Genomic DNA, 24,948 nt, shown 5'->3' with positions numbered 1-24,948 from the left:
AATCAGATCATCAGTCTCATTCAGTTTACCTATGAGTGGCTTTAAGGTATGGCTGAGCAGAGAGACAAGCATTGGGACTGAGGCATTTAAATGTGTTATCAACGGAATCATACTCAGCCACAGTCCCGGTAGATCAGCTGATTTCAATGCCAGCCAGCATACAGCTGGTGGGCCAGATCGTGGCTTTGTATCACACCTCCAACCACATCGCTCTATCAAGACAATAATCATAATATAGCGAGAATGAGGAGGTCCCAGGCAGGAGCCGAGCCATGCCATCAAATATAGATTTCAGTAGACAAAAATAACAATATTCCTTTAAGTAAGGTGGTCCTCACTGAAATGATGCTAAAAATATCAATCCAATTAATCAAAAAGAAACAACCCCAGAACATGAAGGATACTAAGAAGAACTACATGAGTGTTTATTAACCGGCATGTCTAAGTAGTACCATGTCTGAGGTGAGGCGGACACTGTACCAGTCTGTTCTGCTGAATAGAGAGCTGAGCATTTAGGAGAAGATGTGAATTTACTGTCTGATTGATCCTCAGCTGTGCCCACAGGCTGTGGGTACCAAACTAAAGAGTGAGATGCAAGCAGCAAACAAGCTTCTAGGTCTGGGCTCAGCCTCAGAGATAGGGTGAGGTTTCTGAGGTGGTTCCCAAAACGATCTGTCGTTTTCCAACACAATATGCATTCACAAGAGTAACGCAGTGTGGAAATTCTTTTCACACCATGCCCAAGCTTGAAGATTGGCAAAAGAACACTGATGGAATAGTCCCTTCTCGTCCCAGAAAGAGGTTTGCCATCATTTCCGAAAAAATTTCTTTAACCATCTGTACCCCAAAGCAGCCATGGCCAACTGGCGTGATGCTACGACTGTTGGTGTATAAAAACCGTTTTGTACACACTACATTTTAACATATTTTAGGACACTCAAGCCTTAGCTGGCATAATCTGTTTTGGTTATAGCCGACTTGTTGTCAGCTGTCTGGAGACGGGAGTGTTGCATGACTGACAATGATAAATAAATAGAATAAATGGAGAATAAGTCATCATTTTAATGCACATTTTATTGTTTTAGAGCCACGACTTGAGTTCAAGAGGAGGATGAGGTGTAGATGAGGGAGGACAGAGCAGTGGTGGAGGAGGCCGATGAAGAGTAGGAGGCAAAACAGAAAAGAGATGATGAGAATAACATTATGAAATGTGCAACTGTACAAATCTTAATTGGTCAAATATAATTTTAAAGAGCTACTTGTGATCTGTAAATCAAAACTAACTTATAACTGAGACTTTACATAACTTTTTTTTAGCTGTAATCAGGTGTTTAGAATTTGTAATCAGATTTCTCTTTCTTTCAGAATTCCCAGCAATCTGGAATATTCCAATAGAAACATACCAGGGTATAGAGGATTGAATGGACTGAATGGAGAATGGGTGGATGGACAGATTTATGGATGGGTGGGTGGATGGTAATCCATGATTATGAAGCATGCCATGGAGGTCTTTACTTCCTTTTCAAACACTCTTTGTTAAGCGTGTAATAGGAGAGAGGAGGTATTTTCTGCAGCATTTGCCTTACATGAGGTAAAAACCTCAGCTGCTTCCTTCAGACAGCCTGGTTGTTCCTTCGTGACTGAGATTAAATCGAGCTGATCCCGCTGAAAACAGGTAGGAATGTGTTTACTTACGTCAGCCACGACTTGTCAAAGCGATCTCAGATTCCTCTGAGGTCGGCATATTCTCTTGGACATTTATCTAACACAAATCACCACAGAGAGATTTTTTCTTGCTGCAGCTCAATCTTGACAGCGTCTTAATGCGTTTTTATACGTGCACTATAATTACCTTCCATCAGTGGAAATGTACGAAGATGTCATTACATTAGTGTAGTGAATTAAAGGCTGTTTCTCAGCTCTATATAGCAGGTGCTGTTTTTCTTGTAAGAGCTGAATAGATGGACAAAAGGTCAACAACAGCTCTCATTCAGACTCTTTCTTTGCAGCCCTGCATGCTTGTAGTCAACGACACTTCAGAACACACTTCCTTCTCTGTTTTTGGAGTAATTAATTCTCTGCTTTGTGGACATGTTTCACCTGAATGAGAGTGTGGCATCCTGTTTAAAATAATGCTTTGTTTTAGCATTTACAACAGAATACGAAACGCTCCTTTTGCAGAACACTGGGACCACCTGCTCTGCAAATGAAGCACAAATGATGTGTTTCAATGAGTGTTTCATGTGTGGCACTAAAAATCACAACCTGGTACTACACTGAAATTTTGTATTACCTGCTCCTGATGCCACATTTTAGAGTCATCATGGTTTTGCTTTTTTTTTTTGTCTCATTAACGTAGCACCAGCAATAACAGGTCTTTTTATTCTGCAGCTGCATTAAAGAGACAAAACTCTGCTGCATGAAAAAGCTTTTAAGAATCAGATGTGTTTCGGGCAGCATTATTAGGTGCTGATATAAGAGACTCTGGTCATGGTTGGTTCAGGCTGATTAACTCTGCAATTGTCACATTTCCACACATGCATCGACAGTTGCTTGTTGTACACAGCGAAACCTACAGAAAACCTACAGAAGTTCAAATAAAAGTCTATTTTTGCAGACAAACTACTGACTTAGTCTAGCACGATGTTGATGGCAGCCGCCTTACATTCTGTCACAGGGTTGAGTCTAAAGGGGGTGGGGGGGTGGGGGTGGGAATGGGGTGTACAAGACCACAACCAAGCCAACTAACAATAGCTGATAAATTGGCACATCAACCTTTGGTCAATACAAGGTAATGTCTGGCTCCAAAACACCAACATGACAGAGGCCAAAACAATAAATGTCACCAGCTGCACTCCCAGATGGCAGAGTTGGAGATCATCTGAACTTTGCAAGTGAATCAGATGAATGATATCGAGAACAGCCACAACACTGACCTGGCCACTGAGTCGGCTGGTAGACGATAAAGACCTTCCCAATAGCTAATCATACTACACAACCGTAATGAATTGATAAACAGACAACTTCCTGTTTTTTCATTAACTACTATGAAACTTTGAGGGACAATCTGAGTAAAGAGCTACCAGAACTTTTTCTGTATTTTTTGCACATTTATTTCTGACAATTTAAACCCAAACAGTTGCGCTGATCACAGTGTTTCTTTACTATGCAGAAAAAAGTTACTGCTGAAGGTTCACTTCTTTTTCTTATATTAAGATATCAAAGGGACTAAATGTGTAGTTAAATGTCTTCACTATAACAGAAAGGGGAGTTTCTCTGGTCTGGCCCACTTAAGACCAGAGATGGGCAGTAACGCGTTACTGTAATCTGATTACTTTTTTCAGGTAACGAGTAAAGTAAGGGATTACTATTGCAAAAACGGTAATTAGATTACCGTTACTTTCCTGTAGGAACGCTGCGTTACTAAAACCGTGATTTTTTTTGCGAGAATGTCTCATGACAGTTACGTAAGCGAGTGCGACGTTCGTGACAACAGCTGTGTGCAGATCAACAATGGATCATATATCGAGTGCGGGAGAGAGTATGAGCGTGCAGCGTTTAAAGCGTGGAAGTACTGACCTTATTTTGAGTTTGATTCCATAAAAAGTGACAAAAACATTAGTGTCCGTTGTGCGTGGGAAGAAAACTTCTTTTTACAGCGAAAAAACCCCCCCCTAAAATTCCAAGCAAGCACCGGGAGTGCGCTACCACATAATGGGAAACTCACAGAGAAACTCGCGGATTCTTCAACTGACCGCTGCGGCACACCTGCACCGGGATAAACCCTCGCCTACGCCACTCCTGCTTTACAGGTGAAAAAAGAGCAACAGGACCGCTAGTCTGTGACTTTATTTATTTTCTGCTGTGTTTTACTTGCATCTATTTGAAAGAGTGAGTGTAAACACACAAAAAAAATAATAAATTATGTGCTGGAATGTGCAGAAAATAAGTTTAAATGTTAAACAAATTTCTTCCAGTCAGAGAATGTTGCATATAATTAAATTTTTGCTTGATGCATAAAGTTAAAAGGTTAAAACTGATAAAACAAGTTTTAAAAAGAGACTTTTCCATTTGATTACATTTTGTATGATGGATTATGCAGAAAAAGTAGAATTGGGCTGAAAGGTCTATCGCTTTATCACCTATTCAGGTTGTAAATCGTGTTTTTAAAAGGAAACTAAGTAACTAAGTAATTCATTTTTGAAAATAAGTAATCAGTAAAGTAACGGGATTACTTTTTTGGGGAAGTAATCGGTAATTAGTTACTGATTACTTTTTTCAAGTAACTTGACCAACACTGCTTAAGACCAAAGTGGGCTGTATGTGGGCCACGATATAAAATTTATTTAAGATGCCATTATGTCCATTTTTTTAATCAATGCAAAATGAAAAGATTTTTTAAAATGCATTAATTAGCATTAGTTTTCATTTTCAGTCTTAAAAAGTTTCACTGAATGATTCACAGATGCTGCTAAAGGATAAAATTCTTAATAACGTGTGAGAAAATCATTTTCGAAGAGGGACCCAAAACCACTTCTACTTGATTTGTATTCAGAAGGACACAAATATAAATACAAATAACAAAGCTGAGCAACATTAATAAGTCTCAGTTTTTGCATACCAAAAAGCTAAATGTCTAGGGGGAATAACGCCTAAACCAAATGCTTATGAGTGCATAAGACAAATATGAAACCTCCCTGAGTGCAAAATACAAATATATACCAAAGCCCGAAGATGATGTACTTGAAAAGGTTTCGGGACCTTTACTGAGTTTTTTTGGAGGATTTGAATCTAACAAGTCAGTCAGACTAGTTAGTTGTTCTAAACCATACATGTTTTGTTGCATTGTCTTTTTTCTGAAGTTCGCTTCTCTTTTTTTGAGGATCTGGGTACCGTGTTGATTACAAGGAGAAAAATCTTGTTGGGATTCTTTTTAGTCCAGTTATTTAATGTTCATAAGACTGATTTACCGTTACTTAAAAGAAATAAATATATATATTCTAGAAAAAACAAAAGTCTTTCACTGTATCTGACATGCTAACATAGGATTTGTATAAGGACTATAGATTACTCACAGCTGTCTTTAGCACACAGGTGTCCTCTCCGAGATAACAGAGCTCTCCTGAGCAGCTCGTCTCCATCCACAGGTGATCCCCGTTCACTGCGTTCTCCTACGGAGAAGCAGACAAGAGAGAGAAAATGAGCGGGGAATAATCATAAAATTAGTCAACATTGTCTCACTCTATTTTCACTCACATTTAACTGCAACCATATGGACATGAGCACATGGCGGCGAATGAGGTCAACAAGTGTGTCAAGCACATAACTGCCACTGCTGAGTAGGTGGGTAACTTCACAGTGCATGTTAATTTAAACACTACTGATTCATGTGCAAACACACTCCTACATGGAGTAACACATGTCAGTGTATATGCGTACAAAGACATTCAAGGTAAATGCATGCAGGTTGAATGTTTGAGTAAAATTGTGTCACCGGGTTTACTGCACAGCTGTGATCACGCTCCCTCAGCTCAGATGTGAATAGTTTTTCTTGCTCATTCATTCAGTAATGGAAAAATGGACTGGAAGACCTTTTGTTTCATTTGCTAATTATATAATTACTTGTATTTGTTTAATTATCTTAATTTTGCACTTTTCCTCTCTCTTTTCTGCTTTTTTTGCAACATAAGAAAAAGCCTGATTGTATTTCCTAATAACAGTATGTTGTATGTATATGACAACTTTGACTTAATTTATCAGCTTGGCAACTATCTTAAAATAAAAGTAAATAATTACTTTTTTTACTGGTTCACACTAGTTTCAAATATAAAATATATGGAATTTAATAATGTATAGGTCTGGATGTGGCTTTGTATGTGTATGTCTATCTGGGACAACGCCTGGCTGAAATGGGAGGGTAATAAGATGACTCAGCTCAGTAGGACTTTGACAATATAAAAGCTGGCCCAGAAAACAGGGAAGTAAAAATAATAATTAATAGGGCAAATCTCTGGCGTGGGGTCCCTCCATGTCAACATAACATTGGGGATTGACAAGGGTGACTAGATGTCCCTCTTCATGTGGGACTGCATGGCATTTTTATCCCTTGTCTCGAGATAATGTCCCACATTTTGACTGGTACTGTGGGACATGCACTTTTTTACTAAGTGAATATGAAGGAAAAGTTTTTATTACAGTCAGAAGATTCCTTTCGAATGCAACACTCATCAAGGAAAGTAACAAACTTTGTGTTTTTTTCCATCATATTCAACAAAATCTGCAAAGGAAATGAAGCAGCAGAATATTCTGAGAAATTGCTTTTGTCTATTTATTTTTGTCGAGTTGTTTTAAACTTTTGTGCTGGGGCAAAATATGTAAAGTGACACATTATCCATGTCATAATTGGATAAAAATCACTACAACTGTAAAATATGGATCAAAAATTTTTAAGTTCAGTATGAACATTTCAGACTACCCCTGGCAAGACATGACATGTCCCACTTTGCCCACACAAACAGTCTTTGTCCCACATTTACTGTGTTAGGATCTAAGAGATTCTGGCAAGATGGGTTTAACTTAAATAGACTATGTCTTATTTACTTCAATCCAAGTTCAATTTTATGAATAATGTGCATAACAGCCAGAAGAGCATAACATGGTCCAACAGGAAGTGCAGTTCCCTCCCAAGCCAATGCAGGCATATCTTTAGCAATCGGGCAAAGAATCTGCAAGGCTTGAAGAAAGATTTCCACAATACGCATCTAAACTCTTTGTCTCCTGTACATTTAACGAGCTACAAAATGTAATGTGGCAAAAATATAGGTTCTTTAAAACTTATAAACACTCATTGTAAAATATAATTTTGCAGCCTTACAACTTTACAGTGACCTACATACACTAACCTTTTCAAGGTCCTACTTCAAGAGTAATGTGTTATTCCAATATTTTATTTATAATAAAGACTTACTGGCAAAAAGTTGAAGAAAGTAAACAGGCAATAAAAACTGTTATATCTGGTTTTTAAGTCTGACGTCATTAGCCGTGTCTGGGCCTAAACTCCGCTGCAGGTCCATAAGTCAAGCGATCACTGCAGCATCACTGAGAGTTGAAAAACTGTCTAAATTCTTTCATCTGTAATAAAATGATCAGTGTTCTGCTCTACCAGGTGTAACAATTCAGTTTAACATCCAGGCATCCATGAAAACGGAATTTATGACATTTAACGGAATTAGAAGTTAGCAGGGAGTTAGCTCGCTAGCTTCTATCTAAATACAATATAGCATGTCCTGACTGAGAGATTTGGGAAACAAATTAAGATGTACAGCTCTGCTATCACTTCCGACATAAATGAAGACAGAAAACTAAACAGCAGTGACGTTTGTAGGGTTACTGAAGTTTGGCTACCTGGTATATAACGATGTGCTACGTGATCGCTAGCGACACAGCTATGTTAGCATAATAAACACAGTGAAGCTGGAGGATGAACGCTAACTTTTTTCCACTCGATAAAATTTAATGTGAGGATTCCCGGTGGTCAGGGACAAGTGCAATCGCATGGTAGGATGCTGTAAACGGACCGAACTTCAGTCAGGAGAACAACTGACATAATCCATGCACAATACGAGGTTAGTCATTCATATACTGCTGCATGGGCTGGGCTGTAGCTACATGGTAACGTTTTAAAAACTGAGCTTTAAAATGAGTAACGGTAAGAAAAACCGACAGTGATCACTGACTGTTTTTAGGGGCTTTTTGAGATTAAATAGAACAAGATACAAAGTATTAAAACATGTTAAAAGCACAAAATCCTTATTAAGCGCAGGGTAGTTTGGGCCTGGAAGCAGGATTCGTCACGTCATCACTTAAAGACTGGATTACCTGCAAATGCCCCAAAATCTTTAAAAGCACTTTAAAATAACAATTTAATTAAAAAGAATCAGTCACTTAAATTTTTGTTAACCTCAACCAACTTTCTAGGGTTTACTGTGAGGAGCAGACATTATGACATTCCTGCATCTTTTATGAAGTAATTAATGTGGGTTTTGTTGTCATATTGCAGCACTTTTTTCATAAAGTCACAATAATTAGTGACAAACTAGACAAAGAACTTGACAGAGATAAGACATGGCCAAATCTGTTCCCAATTTCTCTCCGTTTGTCACTTACAAGCAGAATTCCTTCCCCCGCAACTCAATGTTCCACAGTAAATCAATTTGAATGGACATTTGTTTAAATTTCCACTTCCTGTTACACATCTTCTACCAGTGTTCTGGCCCTGCTGGGAATATGGACAAACCCTTTTGGACTTATTAGCACCTAAAAGCAGACCTTAAAGGTCTCAATGAATCGACCCCTGAGTGTATATTAATGAGTGTCGGAGCACAGTGATAATATATGAGTGAGTGCATGAGAGCCGTGCAGAGAGATAAAGGGCAGCAATGACGTGCTGGAAGTGTCCCTACAGACGGAGCCCGAGGGAAATCTCAGATGTGAGCCCACAACAGTTTATCTACTTACACCTTCCTATTAATAATAAAGCATTGCATTTACTTTTCATTATTGATGCATGAATCATTTAGAGCACGGCTGTCAAACAAATGGAGCGTGGGACAGAAATGGCCCGCCAAAGGGTTCGATCGCCCGCGGGATGGCTTTGCAAATGTGAAAAAGTGGAAGTCGTAAATGTTGTTCGTTTTTGATGGACAAAAACAAACAAAAAAGAAATGACATAAGAAATTAAGGTGTTTTTGAAATGTTTTGTATCACTGCAGATAAACCAGGGTTTTTTTACAGTAGGTTCACAGTACAAATATATAAATACATAAAATACAATAAAATCAAATAACTAATGGAGGTAGTGGTACTAACACTAAAGGACAGAGGGTGTTTTTTTTTTTTTATATATATTTTTACACAACTGTTTCAGAGGTCCACCCCATTTAACTCTTTCCCCATAAAAACAACATATGACGACCTCCCCCGTATCCTTAATGACATGTTTGGACATCTCAGTATACATAGTTTGACAGCCATTAACATAGAGTACCCTCACAAAGCCTCTATGTGGCTGGCAAATTTTCAATAGATACGACTAATTCTATGAAATGCACCTTTTCACCTTTACATATTCTTCTTGAGTTTGAAGCACTTTGATGTCTTTTCTTGAATTTTGGAGGCTCGTGTGAAAATGCTCTATTATTTTCTTTTCTTTGTCATAGTTTTTTTTTTTTTGAATGGCTTTATTGTACTGGCCATAATCATAAAAAAAAATCTGTTTCAAGTCTGCAAAGTTTTTGCACAAAAGAGTTTATGTAAGTAAAAAGAAAAAAAAACCTTCGGATGATTCATATGATTTTACAGCTTGGATCCAGAGTAATCTGATTTTATTAAATAAAACTAAATGGCAATGGAAGATTTGAAAGAAAGAAGGTGATAAACAATTTGAAAGAAAAACAACATGGAAAAGATTTTAAATTATTTCATGATTATAAAAAAATTATCTGCCTGCTTCAGTAATACTATTCAAAACTGTCTCATTGGTCTTTTTGCTTTCAGATTAGGTTCAATTCACATTGTCATCCTGGTGTATCATCAAAAAAACTGCTTCAATTATTTTTATCATTGTTTTAATGCATCTTTGACTGTTTTTGACGATTGTTTACTTGCCGTGCCACACAATCTGGTGAATATTGCAGATTCATTGTTTTAATACCTGCTTTCAACAGATCACAAGCTCAGGTTTGGAGTGGCGCAACTGCAGACAGGAAGACGGGACTTTTTAAAAATACATTTATCGGGTTCTTTAACAGCATTTTTGAGAATACTTTCCAATTCATGTTGACATTTCCTTAAGCATCAGTACTACATTTAAAACCCAAAGTGTTTTTAATCTGGTGCTTTTGACTCGTGATTCATGTTTCTTAAATATAACCTATTAAATGTCGAATAATAAACCGCGTCACAAAGTCGTGACACATAAAAGTTTCTTTCCCACGCTGAGATAGAACGGCATTTTTCTTGTAAGGAATTAAAAAAAGGAAGGAAAATCAAATTACTGCTTTCCATTTCCACATGAACATACGGCTGTTGAAACCAGTCTGCTAACAAATCTGTTGGCATAAAAATGCAAATGTCGACGAGTGAATCAGCCAGACAGAATAGGGACAACACAGACTGGGACCAGGAAAAAAAATGTCATCATTGTTCAGATTCACAGTTATATAAAATAAATGCGCATGTGCATTTCTGACCGTCCAGTCCACGCAGGTACGTAGTTCCTTGGTGGGGCCGTTGGACGCAGGAGGAAGCGAGGGCTGAGGCGGGCCGAGGTAATGGAGGCCTGAGCGGGAGATCGCTTTCCTAAGAAACAGAAGGAAACACACCGTTATCATTGTCAAGATACTTCATAGTTCTCTGACTTTTCAGTATAATTTAGTATATTATTCATATTAGGAGGCTGCTTTCAAGCGGGCTCAGCTGGAGATATTTGAGGTGAACCAGGAACAGCTTGGCAGAGAGACTGCCAGAGCCACTTTGGGGTGACGAGAGAAGTCGCAGACAGATCTGTTATGTCAGAGGATGAGTCAGCAGTCATCTCTCGCAGACGCTCGCCCCATTATACTTCCTGTTGCAGTTTTCTTAAACTGACTCGAGTACATCTTTATCCACTTCAATTGTCCCCGACTCTTTTATCTCATAGCTCATCTATCTTCTTCTGCAAGTACACAGTACAGTCACCCACATGAGAGGGCCCATCAGAGCATCATCTGTCTACATGCCCATCTATTAACTGCTGATCTACGCAGACACCTCTGCAGTCTCACTGGCTTCAGTCAATGCAAGCGAAAGCAAAAAATAAATAAAAAAATAAATTAATTAAAGTGAAAATATGAAATGAGTGCTCTCCTTCAAGTTAAATCTGTGGATTTGTCTTTTTAAAAGACGGGACAACCGGCCTGTTTGAACAACAGTGAATACCCTAACGTGTCTATTAAAGATAAAGACAAAGTGTCACCTTTATTTGCAAACCACACCCACAGAATGTTGTTTGGCATGGCTTTTTATAGGCACACCAAGGGACTCTTTAAAGTGTTATGACCGGGGCTTTCAAATTCACACTAAGTTGGTAAAAATGAGAGAAGTTAATCATTTGGCATGAACAAGAAGTATTAGTAAAGGAGATGGAGATGCCACAAAATTTGTTTGACAAGATTAACTTAACTTCACAAAAGTGATGTAGTTACTGAACTTTATGCTTTAATGTGTATTTCTCACCCAGTTGGCAGGTGGTTACCTGCTAACAGAAGAGAGAGAACTGTCACTGTGGCTAAACCTGAACCAAACCACATATGAGTCTGGGCTTTTAGGAAAGGGCAAAAGAGTACTGCTGTAAAGGAAAAGGGTGTGCTCCAACACTACGGCAAAAAGAAAAGAAAAAAAGAGAGCTTTGTAGCTCAAAGGAACGCAAAAAAGTTGCACACTGACAACTCACTGCTTGATTTCTGATTAAACTATTTATTTATAACTATTCATTATATTAAAATATACTACAGTAGAATACAAACTATTGCAGATCAGGTACATTTAAAATAAATCCTGAGTTGAGGCGATGAACAAGATGTTTATAGTAACTAGTAATTATGGGCATTACCAAAGGTGTGTGTGTGTGTGTGTGTGTGTGTGTGTGTGTGTGTGTGTGTGTGTGTGTGTGTGTGTGCGTGTGCGTGTGTGTCAGTGGAAAAGGTTGCACAGAGTATCTGACCCCCTGTTGAAAGTTTCAGTGGCCCTCTGTCTAAAATTATCAGCCAGGACAAAGAGGAGTCCACTTACACACCCTGTAACCTGATGACACACACACACACACACACACACACACACACACACACACACACACACACACAAACAAGTGCTCACAGCCCCTGAGATAAAAATAGCACACTGTGGATGACCGGAAATGAAAGGACGTATGGAGGCCGGACATATGCCGCATAAAACAGCGACCACACACAAATACCAGCTAAGTCTAACTGATTAAAGGACCTCGTTATTTAAGGCCTCATTTTTACACTTTTACTCCTCGTTACTCACAAAGTTCTCCACTCAGCTCTGAGGGCACTGCAACACAGTAAGTCCATTAGAGGAAGTAGCACATGCAGCGAGACTGAGCAAACCCAGAGTTTTACTGGAACTGCTTATTCAGAAGTGAAACGAAAGGCAGAAAGTGAATATGCAAACATTTATCAGGTTTCATCAAGTTTGTGTTTCATTTTGTCTGCTGAGGCCGGACACACATTTGTTTAGGGACAATGGCGCGTTTGATGCTTGCCGAAACCAATTTTAAAAATCAACAAGAAACGAGAAATGAAAACGAAAAATGTTTCATTTTCTGCTGATTCACGTTTGACCTACTGCACCTATTAAATGAGTAAACAGGGTTTCTAATAAACTGGAAGTCAGACATATTGCTGGTGTTCACCACCCCTCATTTCTCAATGTTTTGTGAAGAAAATGGGTGTAGTGCAACCGTAAATGGAAATACAGCGTCGAAGGCAAAGACTGTTTGTACAGTCACTTTAAAGTCAGTATTTTGTGTAACCACCTTTATTCTTCAACACAGCCGAAACTCTGAGGCTGATTTCCTGTAATTTCCTTAAGTAGTCTTCAGGAATAGTTCTCCAATAGTCCTTCTTCCTGAAGGACAATGATAAGTTCTTATTTGGATGTTGGTTGCTGTTTGATGATCCCACACTTCTTCATTAATGTTGAGGTCCGGGTTCTGGGGAGGCCAGTCCATGACTGATTATGTTCCACTGTGTGGTTTTCTATCCAGGTATGCTTTTACTGTATGGTATTGCATCAAAATCTAACAGTACTCTTCTATGCTCTGTAGGGAAAACAAATATTATGCTAACTATGCCAAAACACTAAAATTTTACATAATTTAATGCCTGTCAAACATTGGCATTTTTCAAAGATGGTTGGAGTGGAATGAAAAGCAGTGAAAAAGCAGTCACTGCTTGCTGTAAAGTGCTATTCCTCAAGACCACTTTACAAAATTGCAAGGAGGTCTGGCTCCTTGGAAACTAAATATAAAGACTTTTGTACAGTAGTGTTCACCTGCATATTTGGACAATTGTGTTCATATTTCTCTGAGCCAGAAACACAGGCAAAGGAAATCTTTCCTAAGCAATGCAACAACTTTCTGCAATGCAATGCATCATCTGAGAGCAAATGACCATCTGTTAACATTTCAGCCCTGTACACTACTTTAAACTGTGCATACTGAGCCATTATAATGTCACCTTAGTTTTTAAATTAACTTTGTTACTTTTTACTAAAATTATTAACATATCTTCCTTCATATAAAACTTTTTACATGAAGTGTTGTATTTTATTCAAATTTGTACTTAAACGGACTGTTATTACATTGAAGACTTGTACTGTTTGCTAATTTTACTCTATGATTTTCTACTTAATTGAGCCATTTTCTGGGATGGATGTGCCACATATACTTTTTATGTAGACAGACCTGCACTAAACAAGATGACAGAGAAAAAAAAACAAGACAGAGGGAAACACCAAAAAACAGAAGCGAGGATAAAAATGAAAGTAAGCTCGAAAAGTAAATTCCAGAAAGAATTTCCAGAACAGCAAATACATTAAAACAGGAACCAAAAAAATCAAATACACAGCACTCTAGCACCATGAGCTCTTTCTTTAATAAATGCTGCTGTTACTGACGTTAGCGAGTATCGCTATCACAGATGACGGCCAAAACCAGGAAAATCAGATCCTTCAGAGAGACACAAACACATTTAACCCTGCCGCTTACTGCCGAGGATTATTGTAAACTGATTACGGTTCATCAGATATGAATGAGTAGTGTGTGTGTGTGTGTGTGTGTGTGTGTGTGTGTGTGTGTGTGTGTGTGTGTGTGTGTGTGTGTGTGTGTGTTGTTCATGGAGTTCTTACTCATAATGAAATGACCCTGAAATGAAAGTGTGTACCTGAGAGGGGTTTGTTGTTGTGTTTGTTTTTTCCTTTTTTTTTGGGGGGGGGGGGGGGGGGGGGGCTTGTAGCCAGACAGACAGAAGTAGCAGTACCCTTAAAAAAGGCCCATTAGCATCAGTGCACTTAACACACAAGGAGATAAATGGAAATACACACTTATACATGCAAACACACACTCTCTTATTCAGAGGTCACGGGCCACCATTACATTTGAGTGAGTCCTAATCTACTAAAAGCAGACAGGATCACAGGAATTAAAGCTAGCTCCTAAAAATCTAAACAAAAAATGAAAGTGGTCTCTGAAACACACACACACACACACACACACACACACACACACACACACACACACACACACACACACACACACACACACACACACACACACACACACACGGCATGCCTGACTTGGAGTTATTTTAAGCACATTTGTCCAGAAAAAGTCTGCAGAAGCCCATCAATCTGAAAATAAATCTTCCTCAAAAGCAGTTAAATAAACAGGAACGACTCCTCAACACTGCAAATCCAAAAACAGGAAGTGTCTAAAGTAAAGACAAAAATCAACAGAGCAATTCACTGCACAGTTCACCCTGACCTGCAGAACTTCTAACATAGTTTTATTGCACTTGGACGGTTTTCACCTTCTTCAGTTTGAAGCACCAGTAGAAAATGATCCTGTATTATTACACCAAAAGCTACCCAGCAGTAGACAAATTAAAAACATCTCTACCTACACCATGAAAGTCCCAATATAATGGATATGATTCTACTTAAAGTACCTCAAAGAAATCTACTTAAGTACATTTTAATGCTAAGACTTATTAAGAGGAATGATGAAGTGTTTCACCACTTTGCGTTAATACAAACCTCATTTTAAGCTCGCACATGAGCTTAAAAATTTATTCCAGTATTTTCCACACCAGGTGGTGTATTCATTTTCTCAAACATTGCACTGATTTCCAGTCGACTGACTCCTGCCTTGGTCTTGGTAGCAGCTCTGCCACTACCTTCAAAGCTATCCACATGAAAATTAGCTCCAGTGAAAACTTTACCCAAAAAAATTATTTTAATTATGAATTTAGCTCCTCCTGTCCAATGTTCCTCAACCTCTCCCACCAGATGGCTGCCCCTCCTTTACCCTGTCAGAGGTTTCTTCCTTTTAAAAGGGAGTTTTTCCTTCCTACTGTCGCCAAGTGCTTTCTCATACTGGGTCATGATGTCTGAATGTGGAGTTGTCTCTGTATTATTGTAGGGTCTTTACCTTACAACACAAAACGCCTTGATGCAAACAATAAGTTAGCGATCACAATAATAATCCTCCTTTCTAACATTTAAACCTTTCCTATTCAATGTGACCCTAAATTTTTGACTGAACCTATAAACTCATCAGCAAAGTGTTGCTGATGTCATGGACACAGGCTGTTTTCCCCACAGACCTCTATAATACAGAAGCTTTTGGGCATAAGAATGCAGGTTTAAAGCACGCACATCTTTTATGCTCATGACTTTGCAAGCTTAGCAAAGGAAGAAAAGCTGTAAAATTATCAGTCAATATAAAATTATATTTTTGCCCAGTGCCCGTCCTTAGTAGCTTCCAGTGGAGATATCAAACTTTAATTTTGGATGTCACTTCTAAAAACTTGGAAAAATCCGATTCCAGTTCTAACACCACCTACTCCTCCTCTCTTCTTCCTTTCCTTTACACTTTTCACTCATTTTTCCCCTTCACCATCTCTCCTCTTTTTTCTGAACACATCACTCTTCTTCAGTCCTCCTCCTCCTCCTTCCTCTCTCTCTCTTGCTCCGCTTTGTCATTGTGCACATCACCTTCACTTCTCTCATACCTCCCCCTCTAATCTTCCTCCATTCTCCTCCCACTGCTTCGCTCCTCCTCTCCCTCACGCTGCTGTCATCCTCTGCCCCCCTCCTCCTCCTCATTTCTCATCCTCCCCTCTTGTTTCATCTCCTTATTTCCAGCCTCCTCCTCCTCTTCCTGTAGAGGTGGGTTGTCGGCGTTGCCACGACAACGGCACAGCGGGAGCATCGGCAGCTCATCCAGTAATTGTATTGGTGGAGAATCTGCGTGTTGTGTGTGTGTGTGTGTGTGTGTGTGTGTGTGTGTGTGTGTGTGTGTGTGTGTGTGTGTGTGTGTGTGTGTGTGTGTGTGTGTGTGTGTGTGTGTGAGGAGCGTGTTTCAGCAACTTTACAGTAAATGCAGTTAATTAGACAGACACCCCATCACCCTATGTGGGATGACAGTGTGAATGTGGACACAAAGTCATACACATATACCATCTTCAATACACAGCCCACACACTGAGGATGATGTAATTCGCCAAATGTTTTCTAAATACGGATCCTTTGCATCCACCGAGGGATCAACAGTTACTACAGCAGGAACTGTTTATGTAGTTTTTTCACTATTCCAGTGATTAAGGTGGGAAGAAGATATGATTCTCGAGGTGGGTGGTACGGATGATGTACAAGCCTACAGTGGTTAATTTTCCTCCATAGCTGCAGTCATTTAACCAGTTTCTGAAAATCACTGTGTGGCCACAGAGGCGAGTCGTGCCTGTGCAACACTGCTCATGATCAAAGCTAAAGTGAGAACAAAAGTAATAGGCACAAAAATAAAAAGGCAGCTGCAAGTGGGAGGAATCGGGCTTAACATCTTCGGACTCCAGAAGATGTTGTGATTACGTGGGAGAAGCTGGTTAACAAAAGAGACAACTGCACCAGTGTGGGTTTACTCTGAAGTCAGTTTCTTTGCACAGACTGAGTATAATTGGAGAGAAATCCAAATGTAAAGGTTTGCTTTTACTGAGAGCAACCACTTATTAGATTGTGTAGAAAAATGAATAAATATGCTTCATTTATTTAACTAATTGTGCCAATCCTAAATGTTAAGATTTTCCAGTCATGTCATAAGCCTTTTATACAGTGATGTTCTGTAAGGGGTTATCTTGTGAAAGGCCAGAAGCTGAAAATATCACATCACTGTCTAGATTAGATGTGAATATATAATACATAACAGACTGTTTTTGTATAACAAACTTATAAACCTAAAGGAGTTTCGTAACAGGTACTGGCCATAATCCAAGGTTAGTTTGCACCTCAGACATGGATTAACTTGCAGAAAGACCAAAGTTAAACGTACTTATATATTGATTGCTTACTTTAAAATCATCACATTGAATCCTGTAAAGGGGATGTGAATATTTTTATGAGATGCCACTTCTGTGGTGAATATTTATATATCGTTTATTATGTAGATAAGGGGTGGGGGAACTCAAGGCCTCAAGGGAAGGGCCAGTGTCCTGTAGGTTTTAGATGTGTCCTTGATGTAACACAGCTGATTTATATGGCTAAATGAACTAATCATTTGATTCAGGTGTGTTGACCCAGGGTGATATCTAAAACCTGCAGGACACTGACCCTTGAGGCCTCGAGTTCCTCCACCCCCGAAGCAGATGATGTATTTTAGGTTTAATTTGCCTTTTTGTAAGGTTTACACTTTGTATGGCTGCTAACCTGACCAGGTTTCCCTTTATAATAAAGGGACTTTCTGGTTAAGTAAAAGTATTAACAAGACAGTGATTTAAAATTACCTCACGGCACTGCACACAAAGAGGGACTTCCAAACCAAAATAACCAATGTCAAAATTGATTTGTCTGACTCAATCAACTCCCACTGATGTTGGAATATAGTTTTGCAAGCAGCTACTGCAGATTCTTTCTGTATTACTTAGACTGAAACAGTATAAAGGCTTAATTAATGATAATAACACTGATATTAGTAATAAGTTGTACAGCTTAACATTTCTACCACAGTCCAGTCTTTTATTTTAACCAAAAGAAACCGGCATTATTTTTGTTTCAAGAGAAGCAATGAATATGCCATTTCCAAAAAAGGAGTTGCCAGTGGTTGGTTTAAGAAATGTTATTATTTTCAGCTTTGTTCCTGTTATATATGAATACCAAGAAGTTTATTTTTAAGAACAGCTTCATACTTATGAGTAAGATCTGCATTTTAAACACAAACCCGACAGAAACTGACAAATAAATTGTTAATACTGAGAAACAACTGAGGAGCCAATTATTTCCACTAATTTCACAACTTGAAACATTTTCTTAAAAACATTAACTGTATATGTGGAAACGTGACACATTACACTTGAGTCGTTGCTTAGATGTAGTTCCAAGTGAAATGTTAAACATGAACAGCTCTCAACCGTTATTTTACAGCGTACTTTTACAGTGTACGTTAATCTACACAATCACATTGTTCATTTTATAAGCTTTACATAATAATACTTTGAGCCAGTGGTTTATTGTTATATTGTTGTTTTCTCTATAAACGTGAAGTTTTTGTGTAGAATCAACAGGTACAGTATCACAAAGATTTCCTGTATACTTACCACACTGAACGTTTCTCATTATATATATATATATATATATATATATATATATATATATATATATATATTATTTTAAAATGATATTACAATTAAACAATTAAAATTTGTCCTGAACAAGTAAAACTCACAAGAGCGTAAGTGATTTTATAGTTCTCCTCTCATTGGGCTGTTCATGATTTATGCCAAACTATTATTCAGCATCAATATAAGTTAGGCCCACAAAAACAAAGAAAGCTCATTTTACTGTAGGTCATAAAAGAATTCAGCTGATGTTTTGTTGTTGTGACTATTTACAGTTAAAAAATACAGAAATACCCCACTATGACTGAGTGTGCCCACACTTTTGACTGGTACTATGGTATTTTTATAGTTGACTTGCCATTACACTCCAGTCACTAACTACATTCACTGTGAGCTACTGTAAAATTACCTGTATGTCTGCAGTGCTATATTACAGTGCTAAAAGAATGAAAAGCTGTTCACATTGTTCAGATGAAGCTACAGGCAGAACTTCAAACATCTCAGTGGCTCCACTCACCTGTAGCCAAAAATTCGATGGAACCAGCGCACTTTTTTCCCCCTCCTTCTCCTTCCTGCCTTTGCGTGGGTTTCAATATTTATCATTATTATGCTAAAAGGTTTTCTCACTTACTCTGTAGCTAATGCTTTCCAAGATAACAGAGAAAAACATCCCAGTGCAGACTGAATCACCCAGAAGTTGTTTCCTTACACACTCACAGCACGGCTCGGGTAATTATGCCGATCAACGTGACGGGTAAGAGAGACCTGACACCAGACATCTGAGCTCTGTACTATGTGACAATGAGCGTGTGTGTGTGTGTGTGTGTGTGTGTGTGTGTGTGTGTGTGTGTGTGTGTGTGTGTGTGTGTGTGGCAGGCAGGATGTGTGCGTTTTTGATCGAGTTACTATTAAGTTATGATTTAACCACAAACAGCCAAAGTAGAGGAGATAAAGTTCATGAAGCAAATTAATGTAGTGAATTTAAATTTCTTACAAAGATGCACCAGCGAGTGTGAGAGCAGTGGTATCCGATGAACTATGACACTGGATCCTCTGCTCTCCTTTAGCCTCTGCCTCTTTTTTCTACATCAACAAACTTTCAAGCATATAGATGAGGATAACCAGCACCAGAGTGTCTTCAGAAAGTAATTCAAAGCAAACCAATCAGTCAAGCATCACATTAAAGTATTTGCGCATCATACATTTTTCTCTACCCCTTTCTGTTGGACTTGTTTATGCTCTTTATCTTCTCACTGTCCCCTAACCCCCAGCTGGTCACAGCAGATGGCTGCCCCGCCCTAAGTTTGTTAAGATGGAGTTTTAACAGATCTCTTCCTGTTAGAATTGAGTGCTTCCTTCCCACTACCGCCAAACACTTACTCATGAGGTTCAGCTTACTTGCGGTCTGCATTACGCGAGTCATCCATCCTCACATGCACAGACAACAACACAGACAACAGAAAAGGATAATACAACCTAATGAAGAGGCAAATAAAGAATTCACACAGCATTATGGAAGATAACAAAACCATGATTTGTTTATCTGATCGGTGGCTGCTGGACTAAAAGACTTAAGAAACTGAAAACTCACTGTGCAAAGGTTGCTGCCAAATGAAAAAGAAAAAAACAAATCTGACCAGCCAGTTTGTAACTGTGTGTAACAGAGAGACTGGGTTCAGCTCCAGCTCTCCGCTCAACCTCCACTCAGACCATTTAATACTTTGAGTTAGTATCTTTTTATTTCTTTTGAGTAATCGCCTTTCTTTAAACCTAACCCCGGTCTTATATACTACAAGCGGAAACTTTTTCAGACTTTATCCTTCTCTCTGTGCACCTTGGATTAGTAAAGGTTGTGCCAGAAACCTCTATTCTGTCTAAGATTTTACAAGAGCAGCTAGCTTTAAAGTCAGACCTTCTACTAAAATGTCTGTAGCTGCTGTCTTTCTATTACATGTACTTCACTTTAAAGCCACACAATCACAATAAACAACTCATCTAAAGTTTACTTTACTTCATCGTCTTTTCAGTAAAGCCTGCTCTAAGGATAAGCAATCAAGGTTTCCCTTTTTTATTCATTGCACCACTTCTGCAAACAAAACAAAACAAAAAAAGAACAGATAAAATCGGTAATTCTGACAGCATAAGTGTTTTTTTCCACAGGACTGCTAATATTTCAAAATAACCAATATATCATTTAACGATATAGGCAAAAAGTTGTTGGAAGGGTGTTTAAACACTTTTCTTTTCTCTTATTTTCCTGCCTGTCTCCTTTCCCTCCTTACTGCCCTCACAGGTGAATCTTCTCTATTTTTGGAACATTACATAAGAGGTAACCTGGCAAGGGCAACTTGAGAAACACATGCAGACACACAAATGCATGAGCTCATGCTTAGATATGCACGTGCACACACACACACACACACACATCACTCTCATAAGGAAAGGAGAGTTGAGCTGAGTGTTCGTGCAGCTCAGAGTTAGACCGATGTGGGGATTTAAAGGCCAAGAAGACCAACCTGCTTTATTTTTATACTGACAGAATTTAACTCTTGAGAGTGCAGGTTAAAAAGAAAAGTTCAGAAACTTCTCTAAAAGATCAATAAAAAAATACGAGTAATGCTAATTAAATTAATCCATGTTATGCAACAATATAACACATAATATCCAAACTGAAATGCCAAAAACAACAGGCTTCACTGAAAGGTCGACTCTCACTCTGTGCGTGTGCAGCAGGCTTTTGTAAGTTTAACATTGCATCACAGCTGCTTTTCTAAACTATCTGTGATGTCAAAAACCAAACCTCCCCAAACAAACACACTGAAGTCTGGCTCCACAAAATCTGCACAACTGCACCAATCAAATCTGATGGGTATTGTTCATCATTTAGTACAATTTTGCCATCGAGTCAGGTACTTACTGAAAGCTTTGTGAATTTACAGTGAATTTCCTTGAACTAGAATTAAAATGTAAAAACAGCTAAATAAATGTATAAATCAAGGCGGACGTGGTGGGAAACATGAGGTAGGGAACTGAGCAGAGATTAACATGGTCATAAATATGTGTTAATCTCACAAATTGGGACGCAATCAATGCATTATTGGATCAGATATCATTCGGATCTCGACTCAGACAGCTCGATTGGGCATTAGTGACAACAAGCCGATCCATTTAATTCAATCCTATGAACTGGCTGCTAGCAAGAAGCCAACAGCTTCATGTTTGCCACGCCGACAGCTTTTCTTTGTAGCTGCAAAAAATAAGAAATCAATGTTATTCTGCTCATAACTGCAGCTTCGTAAAACAAAAAAGGAAAAGAAGAGAAGCTGTTTTTTTAACTTGTTATATCTAAATGTTTGATGTAAGTGGTGATGGGTGTCCATATGAAAAGTCTCTCCTGAGTCTCTCCTGCAGGTTATTTATTCTAATGGTAATGCTAGCAACACTTGTCTTATCCATTGATTGGCGATCAGTCATTTTTTCTATAATTATGTTGTTCCAGAAACAATCCCATCAGGAAAAAGTTTGGATCCAACAAGTTCCCTTCTTCCAGCGACCATTCTGATCACTTCCAAAACCTTTTCCTTAGGTGGCTAAGTTTAAAAGTGAGTTTTTCCTTCCCACTGTCGCCAAGTGCTTGCTCATATGGGGTTGTTTTATTGTTGGGGTTTGTAGGGTCTTTACCTCACAATATAAAGTGCATTGAGCCAACTTTTGTTTTGATTTGGTGCTATACAATATAACTGAGCTGAACTGAACTGAAAAGGCAAACGCTGGTCCCCGAAAGCCCACAGCCTCCATTGCAGGATGCCTGTAGGTACTGACAAAGATGTGTAGAGGCCCAGGAGACTTGAGATGTTTGGAAAAACTTGCATAAGGTGTCACAGCAGACTGAGTGAGGCCTGACACAAATCCAACTATGAGCAACTTCAGTCCTGAGAGCTGCATAGCAAAAATGAGTGTCCTACTCTGGAAATACCCATGGGTCATTCAATGAAATATCAGTGACTGTCCTACCATCAGAAAGACTTTAACCCTTTTACATGGCGTGATGCATAAACGATTCTTCACAGTGAAGCTCAAAACATCCAACAGTGGAGTAACAATGAGCAAAAGTGGCATTCTATATGGCACAGAGACGCTGCAGAATGCCAATGAAGAAAACACCAATTGTGTCTTTTCGCAACTTGTCAAACTGCCAGTGTTTACAGTAACTTCATCACTTTTACTGTCGTCACTTGGTTTTTATTGTAAACCCCCAACAAAGAGGTGAAACTCATCACAAACGGGTACACAATGATCTGTGTGAACATGCTTCGCGTTACAGGCTTAATGTGCACACAAATACACAAGGATGTAAAAACATAACTTAAACTGAGCTCAAACACTGACAGTTAAGGACATCTCAATCCTGCCAGCCTGCCCTTCATTCACTATCTAACAAATGCCTGCTCTATTCTGCTGTCGCTCCACTTCTGTTTCTTTATCTCTCTCCTTTCAATCTCATCCCAATTTTCCTCCCATTATTCTCTCCTCCACTCTCTGCCTCTATGTGGGTCACTGTGAAAAGCTCGTACATTGCCTCTGGTGACACAGCATGCCCAGCTCGTGTGCACGTATGTGTGACAGAGACACACAAATGCAGGCCTCAGGTAAAGGCGTCCGACAGATTAAAGTTGATCACCACATGCAAGCGTGCAAGATGAACTCGAGGATTCAAACAATTTAGACCATTACAAAAAAGAAAAACAAAAAAACAACCCTGTCTGGTACTCTATGGAAGGTTTCTACCTCCATAACAACTCTACAGTAGGTGAATTTAGCTGTAATAAGCAATAGCTGCAGGCTAATGGTGTCTGCTAGGCTTCACCTCTACTAAGTGGAGTCATTCAGCTGGATCTATTTTGCTGTATTTGTGCTGTTGGCGTTTTCTGAAGGACTTGCTATGTGGTGCAGGAGGTTTATTCTTTAGTTTTGGAGAGTTAAATTCATGTCCTTTATCCTTCTGCTACTTTGCGCCAATTAGCTGATCGTCCAATAGCTCTGCAACCCATAAAGTTTATGAATGCCATGTGCTAGCAAGCTAGCCCACATTAGCCAATAACTCAGCACTCCGCGCTCTCATCCAAATAAGACTACTTCTTCACCAAGAAAAACAACATGGCAGCTGCTAACACACTCATGAGTCATGTTACTGTGGCTACATCTATCTTTTAAATGCAGTCAATGAATCTGAATCCAAAAATCAGTACACTCTTTGGATGGTATTGTAGTATAATTGACCCCCAATGCAAGCTAGGATTTTACTTTAAAAATGTTAAACTAACATTACAAGCCCCATCCACGCAAAACTGTTTACATAGAGCCAAGCACACGGTCAGGACCTAGAGTCACCCGTGTAAGCACTCACTCCTCACACATAGCAGTTACAGCACCTAATCAGAGTTAGAAGTTAGCAGGAAGTTAGCTCGCTAGTTTCCACCTAAACATGATATAGCATGTTCTGACTGAGAGATTTCTGAAAAAATAAAAACGTACAGCTCTGCTAGCACTTCCAACATAAATAAAGACAGAAAATTAAACAGCAGTGACGTTTGTAGGGTTACTGAAGTTGGACTAGCTCGTATATAATGATTTCCTACGTAGGGCTGTGTGATATGACCAAAATCTCATATCCCGATATAAGAATTCTATCGTCCGATAACGATATAAATCACAAAAATGTAACATTTTCTGAAAATTCTGTGAATCTCGGGCAGCTCGACTTGCGGGAAGTGTTTCCAGCTGTGCGTCGTGTACCTGGAGTCGAGTGTTTTAACAGATGCATGAAACTATACATTTTTAGACATAAGTTGCAAAGGCCGCCGTTTTCTTTGTGAGTATTTATTACACAGCGTGCTGCGGGGAAAAGCCTGTTCTAACGTTTGAGTCTAAAGTTTATTTTTTAGCACCTGGCGGCTCTTTTTTACTTCTCATCCGTAAATAATCTGCTCTTTCACGTGATTCAGTTTATTTTGAAAAGTCTCAACAGGATCTTGAGCTTTATTGTGAAAGGTTTATGTGGAACATAAACAAGCGGACACGCGATGGTGTTACCGTCGTTGTTGCTAACCACAACGCATAAAAACAGGCGCTTGTCCGTCCGTAGTGTGGTTATATTAAATATAAGAGAAAGAGAGAACTTAATATAGCCACTACAGTGACCATCAAAACGATGAAAAAATATTGCCGTAAACAGTTTATTTTGCGACACCACAAAACAAACGATAGCGTAAAATGAAACGATAGACGCTTTTATATCGTCATCCGATATATATCGTTATATCGAACAGCCCTAGTCCTACGTGATCGCTAGCAAAACAGCTACGTTAGCATAACATTAGCACAGTAAAGCTGGAGGATGAACGCTAACTTTTTTCCACTCAATAAAAATTAACGTGAGAGATTCTGGTGGTTAGGGACAAATGCAATTGCATAGCAGGATGCTATAAACGGACCAAAC

At 38.9% G+C, this 24,948-nt stretch overlaps 1 protein-coding gene across 4 annotated transcripts in view; it reads right to left on the bottom strand.

The window, feature by feature from the left end:
- Positions 1 to 24,948, bottom strand: part of dgki (diacylglycerol kinase, iota) — a 93,585-nt gene that overhangs the window by 38,163 nt on the left and 30,474 nt on the right. For all 4 annotated transcript variants that reach the window (XM_084909839.1, XM_084909840.1, XM_084909838.1 and 1 more), the window contains exons 2-3: positions 10,251 to 10,359; positions 5,076 to 5,171 (exon numbers count right to left, since the gene is read on the bottom strand). In XM_084909839.1, coding sequence (XP_084765965.1) covers positions 5,076 to 5,171; positions 10,251 to 10,359 — 205 coding nt within the window. The remainder of the gene's footprint in view (positions 1 to 5,075; positions 5,172 to 10,250; positions 10,360 to 24,948) is intronic.

This window comes from Perissodus microlepis, chromosome 17, assembly GCF_051167445.1.
Source record: "Perissodus microlepis isolate ML-2025 ecotype Zambia chromosome 17, ASM5116744v1, whole genome shotgun sequence".
Taxonomy (NCBI): Eukaryota; Metazoa; Chordata; class Actinopteri; order Cichliformes; family Cichlidae; genus Perissodus; species Perissodus microlepis.
Note: the sequence above shows the minus strand (reverse complement) of the source record. Positions and strands in the feature narration are given on the sequence as shown.